The 21,456-nt window shown below is 38.9% G+C and overlaps 1 protein-coding gene across 1 annotated transcript in view; it reads left to right on the top strand.

Moving 5' to 3' along the window:
- Window positions 1-21,456, top strand: part of LOC136863549 (sodium channel protein 60E-like) — a 280,338-nt gene that overhangs the window by 39,764 nt on the left and 219,118 nt on the right. Inside the window, exons 2-3 of the mRNA XM_067139930.2 lie at window positions 3,759-3,979; window positions 15,377-15,560. Coding sequence (XP_066996031.2) covers window positions 3,759-3,979; window positions 15,377-15,560 — 405 coding nt within the window. The remainder of the gene's footprint in view (window positions 1-3,758; window positions 3,980-15,376; window positions 15,561-21,456) is intronic.

Below are 21,456 nucleotides of genomic sequence, written 5' to 3'. Positions count from 1 at the left end.
TTGCGCGCCACGCCACGCTCGTACTTCAGGCGAATCAAATGGCGAACGAATTAATGAGAGGTGCGAGTGCGAGTGTGACGCATACATAAGTGTTATGCTTGGCATGCCGTGGGTGTGAGCAGGAACGCCAGAGTTGTGTAGTGTTCGTATTTTACGGCTGACAACATCGGCACTGTTGTGTTTCAATTTCGAACGGTGGTTGATTTTGATTTTTATAACCTAACCTTTTACTATGAGTAAAATCGTACCTCTTTTTAGTTTGTGTTGGTTTGATGTTACGTTAGTGAAATAAATGGAATGCGTTAGTGAAAGCAGCAATGCCAGCAACAGCAAGGTTAGATCTGCAGGTTCTCAGGAAAAGATTCAAAATCCTCGGCCACATTTAAGTGATTATGTCGCATTTGAATCAAGATTGGGGAAACACTTGATTCATGAATGCAAACTGTTTTCAATCAAGGCTCAGGTTTCTAGCCTTAATAATCTTAAAGAACATATGAAGAGGAGCCATGCATCCAAATATATACAGTTTGAAGATAAAGTATAAACAGGGTCAATCCATGGAAAAGGAATAATTATTTAAAGCCTTGTTCGAGTGGTGTAGATTCTTGTAATGTTGATAGCAAGAGAAGTGATTTGTTTTCACCTCCATATGCTAAGAATTACGTCAACAAAGCACTGTTGAATCTTTTGGCATCTTAGCTACAGGCAGCGGCGTATCCCAAGTTATTGTGGACCGATGCATTGTAAACCTTTTTTATTGCCAATATGATTCCACTATATGTTGTAGAACCTGATACGTTTGAGAGGATGATTAGAACGTTGAACCCCAGTAAGAAATCAGTGTCCAGGATGACATTGGGTGACGTATTGTTGATTCGCGTGCTCAGTTGAAGCAATATTTGATTAAGTAAGTACCTTTTATGAGAAACAAGCAAAACAGGTTATTTGACACTATTAAAAATATATATTTTGGGGGGCAACTCCCCCCCCTCCCCGCTGCATGCTTTTAAAAGTAACGGCGGTAACAAACAAATATTTGTGTCCAATTCCGTCTGTCACAGGCCTAACATTGCTTTGATGAAAATTATTAAAGACACGCGATACGAATAAATAATAATTTTTATTATTAACTGATCTAGTGTAATAAATCGTAGAAATTATTTTTAATATTTACCTTTGTGTATTGTTTTAGTATACTTGGGGAAAGCGAATGGCTGCCTACGACAGCAGACTGCTGATCTGCTCGTAGCAAAAGTGACTTGGGAATGACTGTTCACTGGATAGATCCTGTTACCAGAGCGTGAATGCGTGCAGTGTTAGCTTACATGAGAATAAAAAGTGTTCATTCATATCATGTACTTGCACGGACAAAGATTAATACTCATTATGAGTTCCGTATTGAGAGAAAGGTCTCTAGGTAAGTACGTTGGTAAGAAATCGTTCGTTAAGGCTGAACACCTACTCACTTGCACCGTCAGAATCGAATAATTTGATACTAACTACTGACTGCCACAGCTTGGCATCAGGTTCTGACGGGCGCAGACGGGTGGGCAAATACCTACAAACATTTAAGTTGTTATACTGACCGGATGTATTGTAAACTTCATCATTTAATTTTCAGAACAAAAACTGACAATTGCAGAAATGTTTTGAAGACCTTTGTGCAATTTGGCACAGAGTCAAAGACACTTACGTCGCCAGACATGTCATCAACATCACATGATATAAACGCCTATACTGTTGATGCTGTTGCTGCCCTCTTAACTGAATCTGCCCTTGAACAAGATTTGGAGTATATTTCATTAGAAAATATGCTTGTTACAGCTGATGCTAGTAATACCAATGAAGATTATATCATGGAAAACCACGATTTACCAGTTCACATGAGATGTGCTGCTCACACATTCAACTTAGTAGCAAGCAAAGATGCTGATGTGCTATACAAACATCTATTTTCAAAACTCCATACAGAGCTGCTATGGCAAAAGCTCGCGCCAGTTGTAACCTACAGTCTCGTAGTATAGTGGCAAGTGACAATATCGAATCTGAATTGGTAAGGAAAGAGGTTCTACCAAATACCACAATATGGAACTCCACTTATGACACTGTTGCAGTCCTCAACACAATTTTGGAAATAAAAAGGACTGCTCATCATAATGTTATGCTTCAGGTGAACTTACAACGTTTTAACTATCAAGATGTGGGCATAATAAAGGAGTATGTGAAGGTTAATATCTTACTAATCTACCTAAAGCAACACTGTATTTTAATTGAGTCAATTCAATCATTTACCTAAGGATATACTTCTTCTAAATAACTTTTGTAGGTCATGTCACCATTGGCTAGGGCGCTAGGCTTAATTCTTGGTGAATCCCAAAAGTATCTTGGGATTCTACTGCCAACAATTCCGACAACAGTGTTCAAACTGAAAGACCTTAAACCTCTGGTGCATTGCTGTATCCCTTTGGTCAATGCCTTTTTAGCTGAGATAAAAGAAAGTTTCAAAAGGTTAATGGAAGACGAAGAACGCCAACTGGCTGCAGTCTTTCACTCAAAGTTTCGACTGATGTGGCAGCAAAAGTATGATAGCAGCAAGTTGTCAAATGTCAAGAAGCTTATGGCAGCAAAAGTTGAAGACTCTGAATAGAGAAAGGGACGCAAACAAAAAGGATAAAGTTTGTATTAGAGGAAGTAGCAACAACGAGGAAGAAGAAGAAGATGATGATTTCTTCAGCAGTGTTACGCAGTTTGAAGATAGGTTTAAATGGCACAAATCTCTGAAAAACAAAACTCAGAATTTGGTGAGAACACGGCTGGAAGTTAAAAGACACTTCTACAAATGCTGCCTTTCTAGGTACACCAGTTTTAAAAATCTATTTGTTAATTGTAACACTGCTATTCCGTCTAGTGCTGCAGTAGAACGACTTCTTTTACCGGTAAGGATTTTTACGGGCTAAACGATCATCGCTGTCGGATAAAAATTTTAATATGCTAATGTTTATGAAGGGAAATATGCACCTAATGTAAAATTATGATCTGTAATTTATTTTACTGTACTAGGTGCATATGTTTCTGTGTTATCTTTCTAAAAACATTAAAGACTTAATACACCTACTTCTACTTATTTTTGTTTTATTTAACAGAGTATCCCAGCCCAGCCTGTTCTATTACCTTTAAATTTTATAATATTGTTGCATGCCATTTCGCAGTCATGTTTTTTTTTGGAGAAAGTCACAAAAACACAGGTCTCAGCGAAGATAAGAAAGGCGAGCAGAAACACCACTTTGTTTCAGTGGCGCAAGCCCAGTTTGTTAGTTTTCGTAAAATAAATCCATACTTGCATCACGCATCACGGTACATAATCTAGCTGGTGGAAAGAATACATGCGCACCTTGGTATAGCGTCCAGCAATACCTATCATGTTACTTGAACATAAGTAAAATTTTTGGATGGCTAACTTTTAACTGATAACTTTAAATTGCGTTAAAATTTCAAAACCTTACCGCTTTGATGATTATCGAGGTTAAATTGTTAATAGATAATTAAGATTAAGATAACTTTTGAATTAACTTTGCCCAACTCTGTTCATTTCTGTATAACCTGCTTAATAGTGGATGTTCAGCCAGTACAACAGCGTGGCTTCTAATGCATCACTGTCATTTTGTTTGTAGATCTATGTTTCTACTAATTGCTATAACAAGCGTATTAGGTTATTATGCAGTTCTTCTTTTAATTGATGCTCAATGTATGTGTTTTAGGTACATATTTCTAGCTATCTACACGGCTGAAATGATTATCAAATCAATAGCAAAAGGCTTCATCTTAAACAAGTACACGTACCTGAGGAATCCTTGGAACTGGCTGGATTTCGTTGTGATCACCTCGGGCTATGCGACGATCGGCATGGAGGTGGGCAATCTTGCTGGCTTAAGAACTTTCCGCGTCCTACGAGCACTAAAGACTGTATCCATAATGCCAGGTGAGTAGAGCTCTATTTTTGTCTTCTAGTTGCCTACTTTATAACACTTGTAAATAAAGAGAAGATGATGATGTAGACGTTACAATATTTACGATTATATCTCTCGTATGCTGTTGTTTTGATTATTTTTGTCGTATCGAATGGCTGTCTCTGGTATCTGAAAGCAGAGAACTGACGAAAGTCAGTAAAAATCTATTGTTTAAGTAAGAGCCGATGACTTCGATATTTTACTCTTCTTAACAGCGATAATCATCATTATTTTTTGTTAGGCTATAACATGTTCCCTCCGAGTTTTCATATTGTCGTCAGATGACCTCTTCTTTATTCTGGCTCTGCCAGCAGATGCAATATAGTCTAGTGCATTTTAACCAGGCATAACCTGGTATCCTCTTCACCAGTTCGTTTTTAGGAGACGGATGCGAGTGTACAAATGGAGTCCAGATAAGGGAATTTCGTACAATATTTATATACCAATATAGCCACTCAGGGAAGAAACATGCTACCCCAGGAGTTCGCCACACTTTATAGACCAGTGAACATATACCTTTTGATATCGCCACATAGATGTTTGCGTAAAATAGAATGATATTTCATACCTAATTCATAGGACTGATTTCTTCTTCCATAATATTGGGCAACAAAATGTATACACCTGTGCCACTGAAAACCCCGATATCCGCCACTTAGTGCCACACACTAATCATCGAAATACTAACGCGAGCTTGTTCAGTGTTTCATTTTGTTCATCAATGTTGCCAAATTTTTAGAACATTATCCAATTACACGAACTGTTCTCATGTTGGCGGGAAGTTCAGGTTAGCTACAATAGTAGGACGTGTGGAATAATACTAGGTCTATTTAAAGTGCGTTTCAGATTCAATTCTCAGTTTTGAACGTAACAAAAGATTAGCCAGAGTACAACCTTATCAGCCATGGAGAATTTAAAACTCTGCTATGCTTAAGTATATACTTCTTGTGATGGTAATGCTATTCCGATCATATAAAACCAATTTGTTTGAATCAAACACACTGACGGGGAGGAGCATTGTAAATATCTTAAAATAAATAGCGCGAAATAAACAACAGTCTCAAGCTTTAATACAGGTTATTTCGTACAAAAATGGCAACGGAAACAAAACTAATAATAATAATAATAATAATAATAATAATAATAATAATAATAATAATAATAATAATAAATGATCAAAGTCTGTTATAAATTCACAGCTTTAAATGTTTCCGAAACCTGTAACAAGCATCTCATTGAAACTTCTTGGAATGTATCAAAATTAAATTCAACTATATCTGATCTAGTAATCTTAGTAACATGCCGATCACGGCGATGATAACCACGTAATTAAACATTCTCATTACTCGAGTTTTCAGTGAAGCTGCGCCTTTAAAAAAATCCCGTACGAGAAAATCGGATTAGTTCACACTACATTACAACTAATTCCGTGACCGGGCGAGTTGGCCGTGCGGTTAAGGACGCGCAGCTGTGAGCTTGCATCTGGGTGATAGAGGATTCGAACCCGATTGTCGGCAGCCCTGAGGATGGTTTTCCGTGGTTTTCCATTTTTACACTAGGCAAATGCTGGGAATGTACCTTAATTAAGGTCACCGCCGCTTTCAGTTTGTTTCGGTGAGACGTAAAACAAATTCTAAAAAAGTCCGTGAGCCTAAGAAAATACAGAACTGCACGTTAATCCCTCTGAGGAGATGACCTACTGACGGAGTTAACGAGGGCTTTCTCTAAGTGCTGAGTAAAAGTTATGGAATAGACTCTAATAGCAGGCAGCGATGACTACCGCATACTTCAATTTTCTTCTGTCTTAAGGAATGAAGCACGATGACCACTTTGTTGCATAATTCTGAAGGCGAATTATATGGGTACCTCCTTACGAGAGTCCATAATACAAATTAAATTTTACCTATCTAAGAAATAAAATATTTCTTTCAAAAGTTTTGAGTATGACTTAACACAAGGCCCCATTAACATACAATTTAGTTCCGTACGACAGGACTGCCAACTATCAAGAATAAAGTCCTGAGTTACTCGCACGATATTCCCATAGTGGCTCCAGCCAAAACGAAGCAATATGCCTTCGAGATTCACAAGGACAGTCTCATCACCCTTTCTCTCTCATAACATCTCAAGACATGGCTAACGAGTTCCTGGGATTATCGTATGTGAGATGACATGGTAAAACTCGATAGTATTGCAATGTGTACAAAATCATTAAATAAAAATTAAAATGGGTGTAACAGAAACTGATATTAAATACTACACTGACTGACAGAGCTTCCGTGGCTAGCGTACTCTCCGGATCTCTCACCAATCGAACACGTATGGGATCTCATTGGACGCCGTTTGCAAACTCTGCCCCAGCCTCGTACGGACGACCAACTGTGGCAAATGGTTGACAGAGAATGGAGAACCATCCCTCAGGACACCATCCGCACTCTTATTGACTCTGTACCTCGACGTGTTTCTGCGTGCATCGCCGCTCGCGGTGGTCCTACATCCTACTGAGTCGATGCCGTGCGCATTGTGTAACCTGCATATCGGTTTGAAATAAACATCAATTATTCGTCCGTGCCGTCTCTGTTTTTTCCCCAACTTTCATCCCTTTCGAACCACTCCTTCTTGGTGTTACATTTGCTCTGTTAGTCAGTGTATATTATTACGACATGCAGAGCAGAAATGACACTTCCATAAAAAATATTACTTTCACTCAAAGCGTTTGCTACTGTAGTAGTAGATATATTTATTTCTCCAGATTGTACAGTTTTTCAACCAAATTAATCTTCACGGAGAAATAAAAGAAAGAACAACCCAAAAGGAAAACATATAGAAAGCAACCCAAAATACAATCAAAACAAGATGTAAATAATGAAAAGAAGAAACCTATTGAATAAGTCTTCGGCAACACGACCAACAAGGCAAAAAAGAAACAAAAAAGCTAACTAGAGCAGTCCACACAATGGACGTATGTCCGAGCGGCGAGCCCTTGGTCGGCTGACCGAATCTTCCAACAGATTCAGGCAGCCGAGCCCTGCTATGGGCCGGCGCTCGTGCACACCCATTATCTCCCCCCACTCAGCTATCCAGCAGTGTGAGGATCTTAATTCTCTGCTGCTTATCTCGTCACTCCCTGCTGACCTATCTTCTCAGCAACATACTCGCTACGACAGGAAGAACAATATATACATCTGCCACACTACACTCTACTAACTTCTTAATGCAGCGTTTTTTGATAGCCTCCAAAGACTTGTTTAAGTTTCGTGGTTCTTTCCACTCTCTCGCGATCCAGTTATTAATCTTCCGGTCATTGTACAACACTTTCATGGCTTCCAATTGTTCCTCGCTCATGAATTTCTCTCTCTCCGCACGAGTTCCCCTACATGCTATTAACAAATGTAACTCCTCCCTTGCCTCTCCACACAATAAACAAATTGAGGTGTCGTTCATTCTTGTCCATCCTTTATTTCTGTGAGTACCCAACATACACCAAATGATTGCTCTTCTCTCTAATCTATTCACATTATCTATTCTTACACTTACTATTTGTTTGATTTTAATAAACATGTTTAGGGACGCTCTTCTCCCGCAATCTGTCTCCAGCTCCTGTAAGTGAATATCTTTAATCCTTTTTAACGTGTTCCTCCAACAAACTGCATTCCTTCTTTCCCAATCCATCCCCCAATAAATTCCTAACCCCAACCTCTCAATGATATTCTTCACCTTTTCAACTCAATAGTCTCCAAAAGAACTCTTCATTTGGTGCCGGTAGACCGTTTGTAGGAGAAGACCGCCCTCTCCCGTTACCAATCTTCTCCAGTACCCCAACACTCTCTTCAAGATATCAACCTCTAAGCACACATTACACATGACTCTGACCGCTGCGTTAGCCGTACAATTTGGGAGATCCAATACAATTTTTCCAAATCTACTAGCAATCTGATTTAATATAATACAAACCTTTTCAACTCCTCATATTTCTGCTCCATATAACACCCTACTTAGAACCACTGTTTTAAATACCATTTTCTGAATTTTGTAATCGACCCCTGGGAATTTATTTTCCAATATTCTTATAACTGAAAGTGCTGCTATCCCCCTCCACTTAGCTTGATTTATTTGTTCGGACCATTTGCCATTCCTACTTATACAAACCCCCAAATACTCTAACTTATTTGTCTCCTCTATTACCTCCCCATTCATCACCCAACGCCTCCTTGTCTTCCCATATCTGCTTTTCCTACATACCATTAACTTTGTCTTAGTACTGTTTACTCTCAACGACCACTTCCTGGCGTAATCCGCAACCTTATTTAAACTTCTCTGTAAACCTTCCCCCGTCAACGTCATCAATAATACATCGTCTTCAAATATCAGACCAGGGATCTATATCACACAATACAGGACTCGCCCACTCCCTCCCATTCCCTTCTAATATGTCATTGATAAAGGTCAAACAAGAATGGGAGATAATTAGCAGCCCTGTTTTAAACCTACATTTGATTCGATGAGACCACTTACAACCCCTTCTTCTAATCTTATACTACAGTATACTTCCTCATATATGGCCTCAATAGCGCGTCTCATCTTTTTGGAAATTCCCACCCTACCCAATCTCTCAAGCAGCGCCTTCCTACTAACTGTGCCGAATGCCTTTTCAAAATCCAGCGCTCCTATATACACCTTACTTCCTTGCTTCCTCACAAACTTATCAATTATTGTCTTTACTATCATCACGTTATCCATTGTTCTACGTCCCTTCCTGAACCCACTTTGGTAGATCGATAAAATATACAACTCGTCCGCCCATTTCTTCAGTCTATTGGCTAATACACCCGTGTACACCTTACTCAACACATCTAATAGAGTTATACCCCTATAGTTACTGGGGTTGCTCCTCGCTCCTTTCTTTTTATACATAGTGCATATGATACATTTTTGCCACTCTTTAGGAAAATAGATACCTTCCAACACCTTATTAAATAACTTCACTATACACTCCCTCATCCTATCATTCTTTATCGCTTCTTTCCAAAATACATTTGTTATTCCGTTCCTACCCCCAGCTGCTCTATTTTTAGCTTTGCCTATCACTTCCAATACCTCTTCCCCTGATATTTCTTTGTCCAACTCATAATTCCCTACTTCCAACCCCCACCCAATCGCCTCCATCCCTCTATCCCCCTTCCATGTATCCTTCCCTCTTAACAGTTTACGGAAATATTCCATCCATATTTCGTAATCAATTTTAGGTTTACTATCCCTCCTCTGTCCCCTATTAATTTTGTTAATTCTCTCCCATACCTTTTCCCCTTCCTTACTTTTGCATTCCCTACTGATCCCCTCCACTTGTTCCTTTTTCCATAACTTTTCCTTTCTATTATCTTGGCCTTGTATTCCCTCCTCAGTCTACAAAACCCTTCCCTTTCTTCTCCCCCTCCATGCTTCCTAAAGTCTTTCAGCGCCCTCAGAACTTCTCGCCTCAACCCCTTACACTCACTATCGAACCACCCCTCTGTCTCCTCTACCCTTTTCCCCTATGACGCATCACCTCTGCTACCCTCTTAATGGGGTATTCCACTAGCTCTAAGGCCGTGTCAACATTATTACATTTCAATGCTACTTTGCACCCTACATTAATAATTTGAAATTAATTTTGTAAATACTCATCAAGTCTTGTTTTAGTCTCCTCTGTCCATTTATATTTAATGAGACTCATGCCCTTTTCTCTATCACGCGTTCCTTTTCCCAACCTATCCCCATGTTCCCCTCTCCTCATGCTTATAGGTATCGGGGCATGATGAGATTCAGCCCAGTTAATCACGTCAATTTTATTTATGTTCTCCAACATTTCCTCCGAGCTGATTACCAAGTCAATAACACTCCCTCCTTGTTTTGTGGTATATGTCAACTCCCCCTCGTTATCCCCCGTCCACCATCCATTCAGAATGTATAAATTGCTTGCCGAACATAATTCAAACAGTTTCAGCCCATACCCATTTATTCCCTTATCTTTACTCCTTCTTTCACTCCTTCCGATTCCTTTCACCTCTTTATTATATAAGGGGCTTACGTTCGCTATTCTCGCATTCCAGTCGTCCATCAATATCATCCCCGCTTCTTCGTATTTCTCCTTTATCCCACTAATTTCCACTATCATTTGCATATACAGAACCACTGGAGTGGTTGTATAAAAAGGCCAGGCATACCTCTTTCGGCTCGCCCCCACCTAGGTTAACCCTCACCCAAATCACACCTTCCATCTGATTGTCTAAAATTTCAATCCTGTCGCATATTTCTTCCTTTATTAGTAATGCTATTCCACCAGGATATCTTCCCCTCCTCCCCCCGTTTTTTCTTAGTTATATTCCTTACCACAAACCCTTTCCAGGTCAAACTCCTTCCTTCCCCTAGCCATGTCTCCAAAAGGGCCACAATATCAAAGCTCTCCACTACTTTTATCACTCCCCCGTTTCCCAATTTACTTAGAACCCCGTCAATATTTACAAATCCTATTTTCCAATACAGTTATTTATTCAACTCTCCATCTTCTACGCTTCCACCCTTAAATTTATTTCCTTCTGTTGTGTTGATCATTCTACTTCTCGTTACCCACACTCTTTCTCTTTCAACTGCCCCTTCTTCCTTTTCATTCAATTTGGTACTCTCCTGACTGGTCTTGTCATCCTGTCCTTTGTTTTTCTTATTCCATAAGTCTTTTAAACTTAGACTCCTTCCCTTGCCCAAACCTTCTCGTCGTCTTCTTTCTTCTCCTTCTACAGCTCCACTTGTGTGAGACAGCACCAACCCCTCCTCACTCGGTGATCTACTCGATGCTCCTTCCTCCTCTGGGCACTGGACTTCGGTCACTTCGTCACAGCCATTCACTACTGCGTCAGCACACTCTGCACTTGCTTCGACTTTCCTTTCACCTTCACCCGCCACTTGCTCGCTAACCTGCTGATGACTGTCATCCATTTCCCGGAGCTTTTTCACTCCCCACACACGTGACCACCGGTCGTCTCCAACTACCAACAGACGATCTCTAATATGTGTTCTCAAACGTTGTTTTCTCGCTAACCAAAGATGTTTTCTCAAAATTTTCAGCTCTTTAATTGCTACACTGCCAATATCACTATTCAACCATATTTCCTCCCCTTTTAAATTTGCAGCGTTCTATAGCACAATATCCGCCATCAGGGTGGATAATAGCAACACTTTAATGGGCCTATTTCCCTTCCTTCTCCCACCTCTGTAAACATCATCAATGTCAATCTCGCCGAAATTTATCTTCATTTTGTTTTGTACCACGTCCACCACCTTGTACACTAAGTCCCCTTTATTTTCTCCGGCCCCTTCTTGTATTCCATAAATAAAAATGTTTTTCCTTCTTCTTTCCTGCACACTATTAAAACTTTCCATCTTCACCTTTACCAGCTCCTCCTCCAAATTTTTGACCTTGTTTCGTAGTATTTCTACCTCTTCTCTGTTGTTCTCCACCTTCCCCTTTAGATATTTCATCTCCTCCTTGATGCATTGCTTGATATCCTCAGTCTGTTTCGTTAACAGATCCCGTACATGGTCCGTCTGACAAGCCTCCTTCACCAGCTCCTTCATTGCCTCAATTTATTTCCAACCAAAAGCGCCCACATTGCCTTGTCCTGGTCCTGGGTTCGTCTCCACTCCCCTATCATTAGCAACATTGCCACCACCACTGCTACAAGCAGAGCTGCCATTAATCCCTCTTTCATACCCTTCGTCTTCTTATCGTTTAAGTCATTAGTCTTCCATCTACTCTGCCAACTTCCTATCCCAGCTCGATATTGTTGCACTGTGTTCCCCATTACGCAGCACTCACTCAGCACATCCGTTCCGTTCACTAGCTTAATCAAGACTGGTTTGCTACTGGAAACAAAATCCGTAGGATATGTGATACTTGTATCCGGAAGGGAAGTTGGACTTAGTAGAGTATATAAATGATAAACGGTATACAACTTAAGGGTGTACTCCACTTCTTAGTTAAAGGGTGTAACGTAAATAATTACGAAAACGTAAATAATTCCAGTGTCTTAACAGTACAGTTTACAGTATATTGAAAGGTGCAATGGTTCCTTCTAGCAAAACATGGTAAGTGCAACATGATCACCGAGGTATTTACTCAAAACAATTACTGGATATTATAGTCCATTCTTTTCATCTGTCATTCGAGGTGGTGAGATGCGCAATATCGAACACAAGGGAAGGTAGCCGCTTTTAGCTCCGTAGAGAGGCAACCTGACCATCTTCAGAACACATATAATGAACATAGCAAATATATTACTGTACAAGTATGTATGTGTAGGATAATATGAATGTTGAGTTGTATTGCAATTGGCTTCTCACCACGGTAATCCAGGTTCAAATCACAGCAAATGCAAATTAGATTTCTGAAATGGAAACTCATCTCCATATGGTGTGGATTCCAGTGACCATGATTACGATATCGACAGTCATAAAGAGCAACACACGTTATTCCTTTTTAATTCCATAGGTGCGCTTATAATTGAATTATGTTTCAATGATTGTATTGTACCCTTTAGACACTTAGGCCTACTTCGAGGTCCTTACGTGAGAAACATGGGTTCTTGGATCTTGGCTCGGCGCTCGATCAAATACTTACAAAGGTGCTCTTCTCACAAGGCGGAGACCGTCTGCACATTGTTTTAGGTACATAAAGGTCTCTGACTACCGCTAAGCTACGCAATAAAACAGGCTGGTCTAATTTAAATAATTATTTTATCAAAGGAAACAGATTAAATTAATGTAAACAAAAGGAAAACTGAGTTAATAAAATCAAAAGAATTTTACAGAATGACAATATAACCGTCCAGGCTTCTCCAGCCCTACTAATTTAATATAATATCATTTTACGCGATATCATTTGATATCAAGTTTATCCGCCATCGGCAATTATTTGTAATAACATATTTATTCAACGTCAATCATTTGTAATCAAGGCCTTTTGGAATCATATTGTATATATAATAACATCGTTTTAGTATTTAAATTATTATATTATATAGGATAAGAATTCATTATGTTGGAAATACGGTCAATATGTTGAGACATAGTTGTTTTCATTTCATCTCATGTTTGTGTATACGGAGGGTTATTCTTGAAGCTTGGGATTTTGCGTGAGTCATGGGTTTATTTTATGACCAAGCCTAGTAAACAGCGACCCGTGCGCGAGGCTTGCAAGCTGGTCAGCTATATCATCGCCACGCCTTCTGGACTTGTCGAGGAAGAAGGGAAGGGGAGTTGATGCTTCGATCTATCGAATCAGATACTTCGTTGTATATGAATTTTGAGATTGAACTGTTACCAAGAGTGGGGGTGAGCCCGGATATATACTGATTCTCAACACGAGAACGGGACCTTACAGCCTTAAGACCTTACAAACTTACAACCTAACGAGATACTCCATCACTACTACTTCTACTGTGAACATCTACTTTGTACGACGTGATTTGATTTTTGATACAGTGTGTGGTCGCTCTGCGACATAATTATTTTTGTACAATGTGTTGTCGCTTCGGTTATGTTATCGGATCTACGAGAAACAAAACAAGCTTACGGCTTGTGTTATTTTCAGCAAATATTCTGGACGAAGAACTATGTTTAGTTCAAGTCTACGGAATTTTGGTACAAGTCTGTACCGTATAAATAGTATAGCTCAGTTGGATTGAGATTTCTACTAATATGGAAAAATTCATATCTCTGAATTTTCTCCTCATACGATCAACGCTGATCAGTTTTTACAAGTACAGGGCCAATGTCTAATTTAAAGACTAGGCTTGTAGGGAGTGCTAGTCCAGATAGCCCGTACCATATCAGAGAAGGAAGGAAGGATGTCCATGGAGCAAAGTCTACACCGAGAAGAAGAGAACGAGTAACCACGGAAACCAGATGACTTCAACGGAAGCTGCAATTGGTGAGCTTCAATTAGATAAAGCAAGCAATAGTAAATTCAGTAAATTATAAATTCCTCCACGCGTTAAGGAAACTTTTCCGATTCATCTCATTTTTTTGTATAATAAATTAATTTGTATTTTATATTGCGTTAATTTTCTTTCTTAAGCGATACTTAATGGTTAATTATTTAAAATCCTACCCCTGTGATCTAATTATAAGTCTCTATGCTAGAAAATATAAATTTTGGTTTACAGTTTTGTTTAAAACTGTAACCATGGCGCCCAAACATTACATAGAGAAATGGGGAACCATGGAATGTTAATTGTTTCTATTTGCGTGGCAATTTGCGGGCAAGCCACAAATAGTTTATTTAATATTCATGTGTCCCAAGATAATAACTTTCATCTCCTCAAGTCAATGGACGAGAGGAAACAGTTACAACAATACCGAATGATTAGATGAGTTTACAATAATTATGACAGTTGGAAATTAACATGAAAATAAAATTAAGTTAATTTATAATTGATGTTCAATACATTTATAATGAACACATATTTATGTAATAAATAAATTAATTAATATATCTCACTGTCACAAAAGGCAAGCATTACTTTTGATCGAATTGAGTAAACTTTCTTGGCATCAGAATGAGTATTTCGTGAGTTGTTATGGCAATGAACAACAATGAGTCTTACGAAAGAATTCTCTCTGTGGCACGGGCTTCTCGACCATGTCACATTGCATTCTTTCCACTTAAATATATCGCAAATGAGAGATATCTAACAAAATTCAGCTCTAATTTGGAGCCACAAGAATCCATAATTCTCCTTATTCTCTGCCTCCTACGGCAACATACTTGAGACACTCTATCTCAAATCATCCTTTGCTCCACACGGCAAAATACATTCACATTTGGAATCACTAAGTGAAGACCTTTCGACTCAAATCTCTACAATCTCGGGTTACACATATTATCACCTGTTTCAACTGGCCTTTCCATGCTCAGACTATTTCATTCACTATACAACATCCTTAAGAATTTAACAGCTCTCATCCGAAAAATTTACGTCAACTCTTACGATATTCCAATATTATGTTTTAATTAGTTGCATTTTAATGAGAAAATAATATTATTACTTCAAATTCTGATTGTTCTTTAAGTTGACGGAGCACTGATTATTATGATCATTGGCATGCAAAACCTTTATTATTTTTTATTACTATAATTATTATGTTTAACATTAATAACGGTATTATGCCCAAACCATTAATCAACAATGTTCTACCAATGGAACGATTTGAAATCATGAATTAAACAACAAACTCGATGTAGCTGTGAAATTTCTTTCCGTGTATGTCATGATTGACTAATGTTGCTGTAAATCATTGCAGGCCACTTTCTTTAATGCTGGATTTTATTTCAGGGTTGAAGACTATCATTAACGCTCTTCTGCACTCTTTTAAACAATTGGCTGAGGTAATGACTCTCACCATCTTCTGCCTAATGGTATTCGCACTGTTTGCACTGCAAGTGTACATGGGTGAGCTTCGGAACAAGTGTGTGCGTGTTTTTGACCATGTCAATTCCTCCGGCAGAAATTGGACAGAGTAAGTAGATGAAAATATTATTAAATAGTTTTTTTGTAGTATTGTAATGTGTAAGGGATTAAGTAATGGTGAAATAAGTTTATCCATAAGTTTACACTTGAATCATTTTCCAATTAGGAAATGAAGTGCAAGGATCGGTTCTTTTATGAACAATCTTTCTAAAAAAACGATAAAATAATAGAAAGTACATTCGTGTCTTCGTCCCATACCCCATACCCCGAATAGATGTGAGTTGCATGCACCCTCTTAGCAACATAACTGCCTTCTGCCATTATTAAATCCCTAGCGGTATCGGGAATTAAACCCAGGTCCCCGAGGGTTACGTTACGGAGACCACCTTGAGGATGAGAGGACAAACAAATGGTTACCAGTCAAATCAGTATAAAATTTATATTATGGGGTACAAATGACCATGAAAAATTATCCAAAAGTAATTGAACGTTTAAAGCAAAATGTCTAACAGGTTACTTAGTGTTTTCAATATTGTTCGATGGGGCATCTGATACAAACCCCGTCATGAAAAAATTAATAAATATTATAGGGGAAGAGACTAATCCTTACAAAATACACACATAGCATCTAGTGTTACACATTCTGTCAAATGCCTTGAGGCTTTTCTTTCTGGAAGATTTTGATGCAGGGTGCCATTTAAAGACATGAGGTTAAATTTTGTTTCAGGAATATTTTGTGTAAATATTGAATAGTTACTTTAATTTCAGCACGACTTTTTTCGTAAATACAAACATATACATACATCTCCATTACAGACTGTTACCGGTATGCCTTTCAACGTTCATTCTGCAAACCTCTTTGAATTAACTAAACACATCCACTACTAGCTCTGTGGCCTCGCTTAGCTCTATACCTCTTACCATTCAATCGTTCAAACTGAGTGTAACCATCAACGCCTTGGTCTCCTTCTTTTTCTCTTACCTCCATGACTGAGTCCATAACCCTCATAGGTAACTTATCCTCCTCCACTCACCTCACATGACCCCACCACCGAAGTAGGTTTATGCTTAGAGTACATCTTCATCCATTGAGTTCATTCCTAACTTGGCCTTTATCTGAAAATTCCCAGTACGCTCCTGCCATGGTTCCACCTATTTGTACCACCGACTTTTATCTGAACGTTCACGTTGGTCACTTCTAACGTATGCACATATCCTGAGTCCACCCAGCATTCACTCCCGTACTGCAAAGTTGGTCTGAAAACAGACCGGTGTAAAGATAGTTTCGTCCGCGGACTGACCTCCTTCTTGCAGAATAATGTACTGTACATCGCAGCTGCGAGCTGCACCTTGATTCAATCTCTCTAAATGTCCTGGGAGAACACACATTTTCGGGCTGAGTACCTTAGACTATAGGGCTCAGGACTTCTCAGCACAACTTGACACGTTGGATCCTGACTTGGTGATATTTTGAAGGTGCTCAAATACATCAGCCTCTTGTCAGTAGATTTACTGATACGTGAATGGACTCCTGCGGGAAAAAATTCCGGCACCTTAACGTCTCCGAAAACCATCCAACCTCGATAATTAGAAACCTATTTCACTTCTCATCAAGGTATGTATATTTCTTTGTGCTATCATGTAAATCTCACCCGAGTGAAGATGATAACATTCAAGTATTAGAAAGACAATAACAAGCCTGAAATTTTCTTTAAAAGGTTACGGTCTTTGTTGGATGAACTGATCAATAGTACATTTTTCATTCTTCTAAAAAACAGAATAGCCTTTAAAAAATTATTTCAGAAGAGGTCTTTAGATGACATAATGTTAAGGGAAAAATAATGAGTGGAATAACGCTCCTCAACTTTTGATCTGTTACCACGGAAACACATTAGCTCAGGTTTCCATGGTGGAAGACGATTCATTCATTGCTTCAGTCATCGACTTCTGAAAACATATTTCACTAAATTAATAATTTCACAATATAAATTCATTCCTCGGTGATATCTATAGAGCAAACAATGTTCTTTACACAGACTGAAATAGAGGAAACCACTTTCAACGTGCTTGAACTGTTACCATACTTTCTCTATTACCTACTCAAATATTCCTTAATTGTTATTTATCGTTCTTCCATTTAAAACAACAACATGTTATTTCTCAAATTCTCCTTTGCACTTTACGTATTCGGAAAACGCTAACGATGCACTCACATACACATTACGTCCGACGAAGCGGACGGAAGATACGGGATATTCCGGTAAATTCTCTCTCATATTGGTCTGGTGGGCATGGAGAATATTTGGTCAACGCACTTACATTACGAACAATAATTCATAAGCTGCAGTCGCTTAAGAGGGGCTGCCTGGCCGAGGCGGTAAAGGCGTGCTCGGTTCGCCCGGAAGGACGTGGGTTCGAATCCCCGTCAGGAAGTCGTAAAATTTAAGAGACGAGATTTCCACTTCCGGAGGTGCATATGGCCCTGAGGTTCACTCATCCTACACCAAAAAAGAGTACCAGGTTAATTCCTGGGGGCAAAGGCGGCCGGGCGTAGAGCTAACCACTCTACCCCATCACGTGCCGAGGTTAACAATGGTGGAAGTCTTTACCTTCTTTACCTTCCACTCCTCCAAGGGCCTTCATGGTCTGTACGGAAGTGACTTTGCTTTGCTTTGCAGTCGCTTAAGTGCGGCCGGTATCGAGTATTCGGGAGATAGTGGCTTCGAACCCCACTGTCGGCAGCCCTGAAGATTTTTTCCGTGGTTTCCAATTTTCACACCAGGCAAATGCTGGGGCTGTACCTTAATTAAGGGCACGGCCGCTTCCTTCCCACTCTTAACCCTTTCCTATCTGTGTCGGTGCGACGTAAAGCAACTTAGCAAATAATTCTTAAGCCTGATACATGTATTACTTGCGCTGTCTTTGTACTTCCTCATTTCAATAATCATATTATACTACTTCACGCCCCTAACAACTCGACGTGATATTTAAGAGTAACATTCCCTAGAACCATTCAATATGTATGTTCCTCTGTTCGTCAACTGCAATATTCCATTCTCCTTTCCTTACCATGTAGACCTACTAAACTCAGTAGGATCGTCTCCTCGCTTGGGAACAGTAGGAAGAAGTACTGTCAGTCGGTTTACAAAAACCAAACCAAACTCCATGGTGCAACAGCCCCGAGTGACCATGGCCAACCAAGCGACCGCTGCTCAGCCCGAAGGCCTGCAGATTACGAAGTGTCGTGTGATCGGCACGGCAAATTTCCTCGGCCGTTATTATTTGCTTTCCAGACCGGGGCCACTATCTCGCCCTCTGATAGCTCCTCGATTGTATTCTCGAAGGATGAGTGGAGCCCGAACCAGCCCTCAGATCCAGGTAAATATACACGACCTGGCCGAGAATCTATCCCGGGACCTCTGTGTAAAGGCAGGCAGGCTATCCCTACAGTCGGTTTACATGGGTTGAAATATTTGTTTAATTCGTACAGCAGGTTATTTTACACATTTGATTTGTAGTGAATCAGCGAAAATGAATCATATCAGCACGACCCCACGATAAATTATCGTGTATTTTGTTTTGTGTGTATACAGAATATTATTTCTACTTCAATTGGTGGTAAATATTAAATATATTTCTAAGCTAATGCAAACTTTTCATAGGTTTTCTTCTTACTGGTACAGTCCTACTTTGCTTTTCTGTAAGCAAAACCAAGACAGATCGATAATGCTGATTAGTCTATAATGTTAGGCTACTGGCTTTACGTCCCACTAACTACTTTTTCGGTTTTCGGAGGCGGCGAGGTGCCGGAATTTAGACCCGCAGGAGTTCTTTTGCGTGCCAATAAATCTACCGACACGAGTCTGACGCATCTGAGCTACTTCAAATACCACCGGACTGAGCCAGGATCGAATCTTTCAAGCTGGGATCAGAAGGCCAGCGCCTCAACAGCCTGAGCCATTCACCGTGGCATTATTATTATTATTATTATTATTATTATTATTATTATTATTATTATTATTATTATTTTCTGTGGTGGGATAGAAACCCTAGTTCATGGTTTCATGGTTACAGTATAGAATAGAATTGAAACATGCCCATCCCCTAGTACCGGAGAAACTGGGAAGATAGCATTTGTTTGATACATGCATTATATGACCTTTATTACAACTATTTATCTATTACTACATAAATATTATATTTAAAGCTACCAGTAATTGTATCCATTCCACGTGTTACCATCCTAGATATAATACAGTGTTACAAACATGTATCTTACCCTTCATTATTTTCATTAGTGCTTGTTTTATTTTTTCTCATTTTCTTTTGCCGCATGTTCTTTGAAATACCAAAAAGTGCTGTTCTTCCCGGTGTAATCAATTCTTTATTTAATAAGTTAACAATTATATAGAATTCATTCTCTCTTTCTAGTTTTCTTTTATATTCCCTACCTAGACATTTTACTATGATTGCATCCGTCCCTCTACAAACTCTCAATAGATGCATCTCTTCGATTATTTCTCCAGGAAATAAACAGATGTTTTTGCCATGTTTCTTTCTCTGACCCTTATTCTTATATAAGCCCATTAGACACCATACCATGCAGTTTACTTCTCTGTTTGGAAGCCTTCCTTTATTGACAATTTTTGATAAATTTATACAATTCCAACAATGTTCTTTTAGTTTCACGTTCTGCCATAGTCATATGCTTCTCACCATCTTTCAGTCTAATCGTTATTTTCTCGCACAATAACTTATCTTTGTTCTGAATTTCTTTATCCCAGTACATCCCCAGTCCTATTCTGTCAAGCACCCTTTAATGTTAATTAGCCAGTAATTATCATTTAAATGTTTCATCTGGTGTTGGTATTTTAAATTCAGTATTTCCCTCCTGTCTCATCTCCTTAATCTCAACCAGTATTTTATTACCTTTCTAGTTATATCCGCTTGTATACTTATATCTTCACATAATATTCTAACTCTGCTTTTAGCTGTGCGTTCTGATGGAGCCATTATTTTGCAGAATTTATTACTAATTACATCTAGTTCTTATTTATCTACTTCAATACCCCATATTTCTGTCGCATGCAATGCTCCTGATGTCACAAAAGCGTATAACATATTTTTAAGTAGCTTATGTTCAGTATTTCGCATCTTCCTTTCCACACACACTGAGCCAGATAAAGCGGCCAACCCTTTCATTTTAGCTCGTCTTTCCCGTTCGTTTCACATTACATTTGATGTTATTATAATTCTTAAAAATTTCATTGACCACTTGACCTTCTAAAGACCACCTTTCATTTTTCACTAATTTATTTCCATTTTTACAAACCATTACTATTGTTTATTTGATGTTAATTTCCAAATTCCATTTCCTGCAATAGTTAGCAGGTTTCTTGATACTGTTTTGCTTACCGACTGATGTTAAAAAAAAAGAATAATATAGTCTGCGATAACCAGGAATTTCCCTCTTATTCAGACATGGGCTTGATCTATCCTCGTTCCCTTCTTTGTCCTACTTATCTTTAATAAAGAGTATGAACAATATTTGTGATAATTTATATACCTGCGTAACTCTAATATTTCAATATATCTCTCGTACCACTAAGGCTTCCTTTGCTTTAATCCTGCATATCACCTCCGCATACAGATCTTCTATAGCCTTAACCATTTTTGTGTTTAACAGCCATATTCTAGCCAGCTATAAAAGCTTTCTGTAGGTCTATAGTCGTAATATATAATATACACCTGTTCTTTTTATGTATTTATCAATACTATTGTTTTAATTATAATTATATTGTCCGTGGTCCTCACTCCTTTCGTGAATTCAGACTAGTATACGGAAAGCACACAGTAATCCTCTGTCCAATTTATAATTATTTTTGCTAATATTCCGGCGCCGGTCCTGTGGTCTAGGGGTAGCGTGCCTGCCTCTTTCGTGGAGG

Source organism: Anabrus simplex, chromosome 2 (assembly GCF_040414725.1).
Source record: "Anabrus simplex isolate iqAnaSimp1 chromosome 2, ASM4041472v1, whole genome shotgun sequence".
Classification (NCBI taxonomy): domain Eukaryota; kingdom Metazoa; phylum Arthropoda; class Insecta; order Orthoptera; family Tettigoniidae; genus Anabrus; species Anabrus simplex.
Note: the sequence above shows the minus strand (reverse complement) of the source record. Positions and strands in the feature narration are given on the sequence as shown.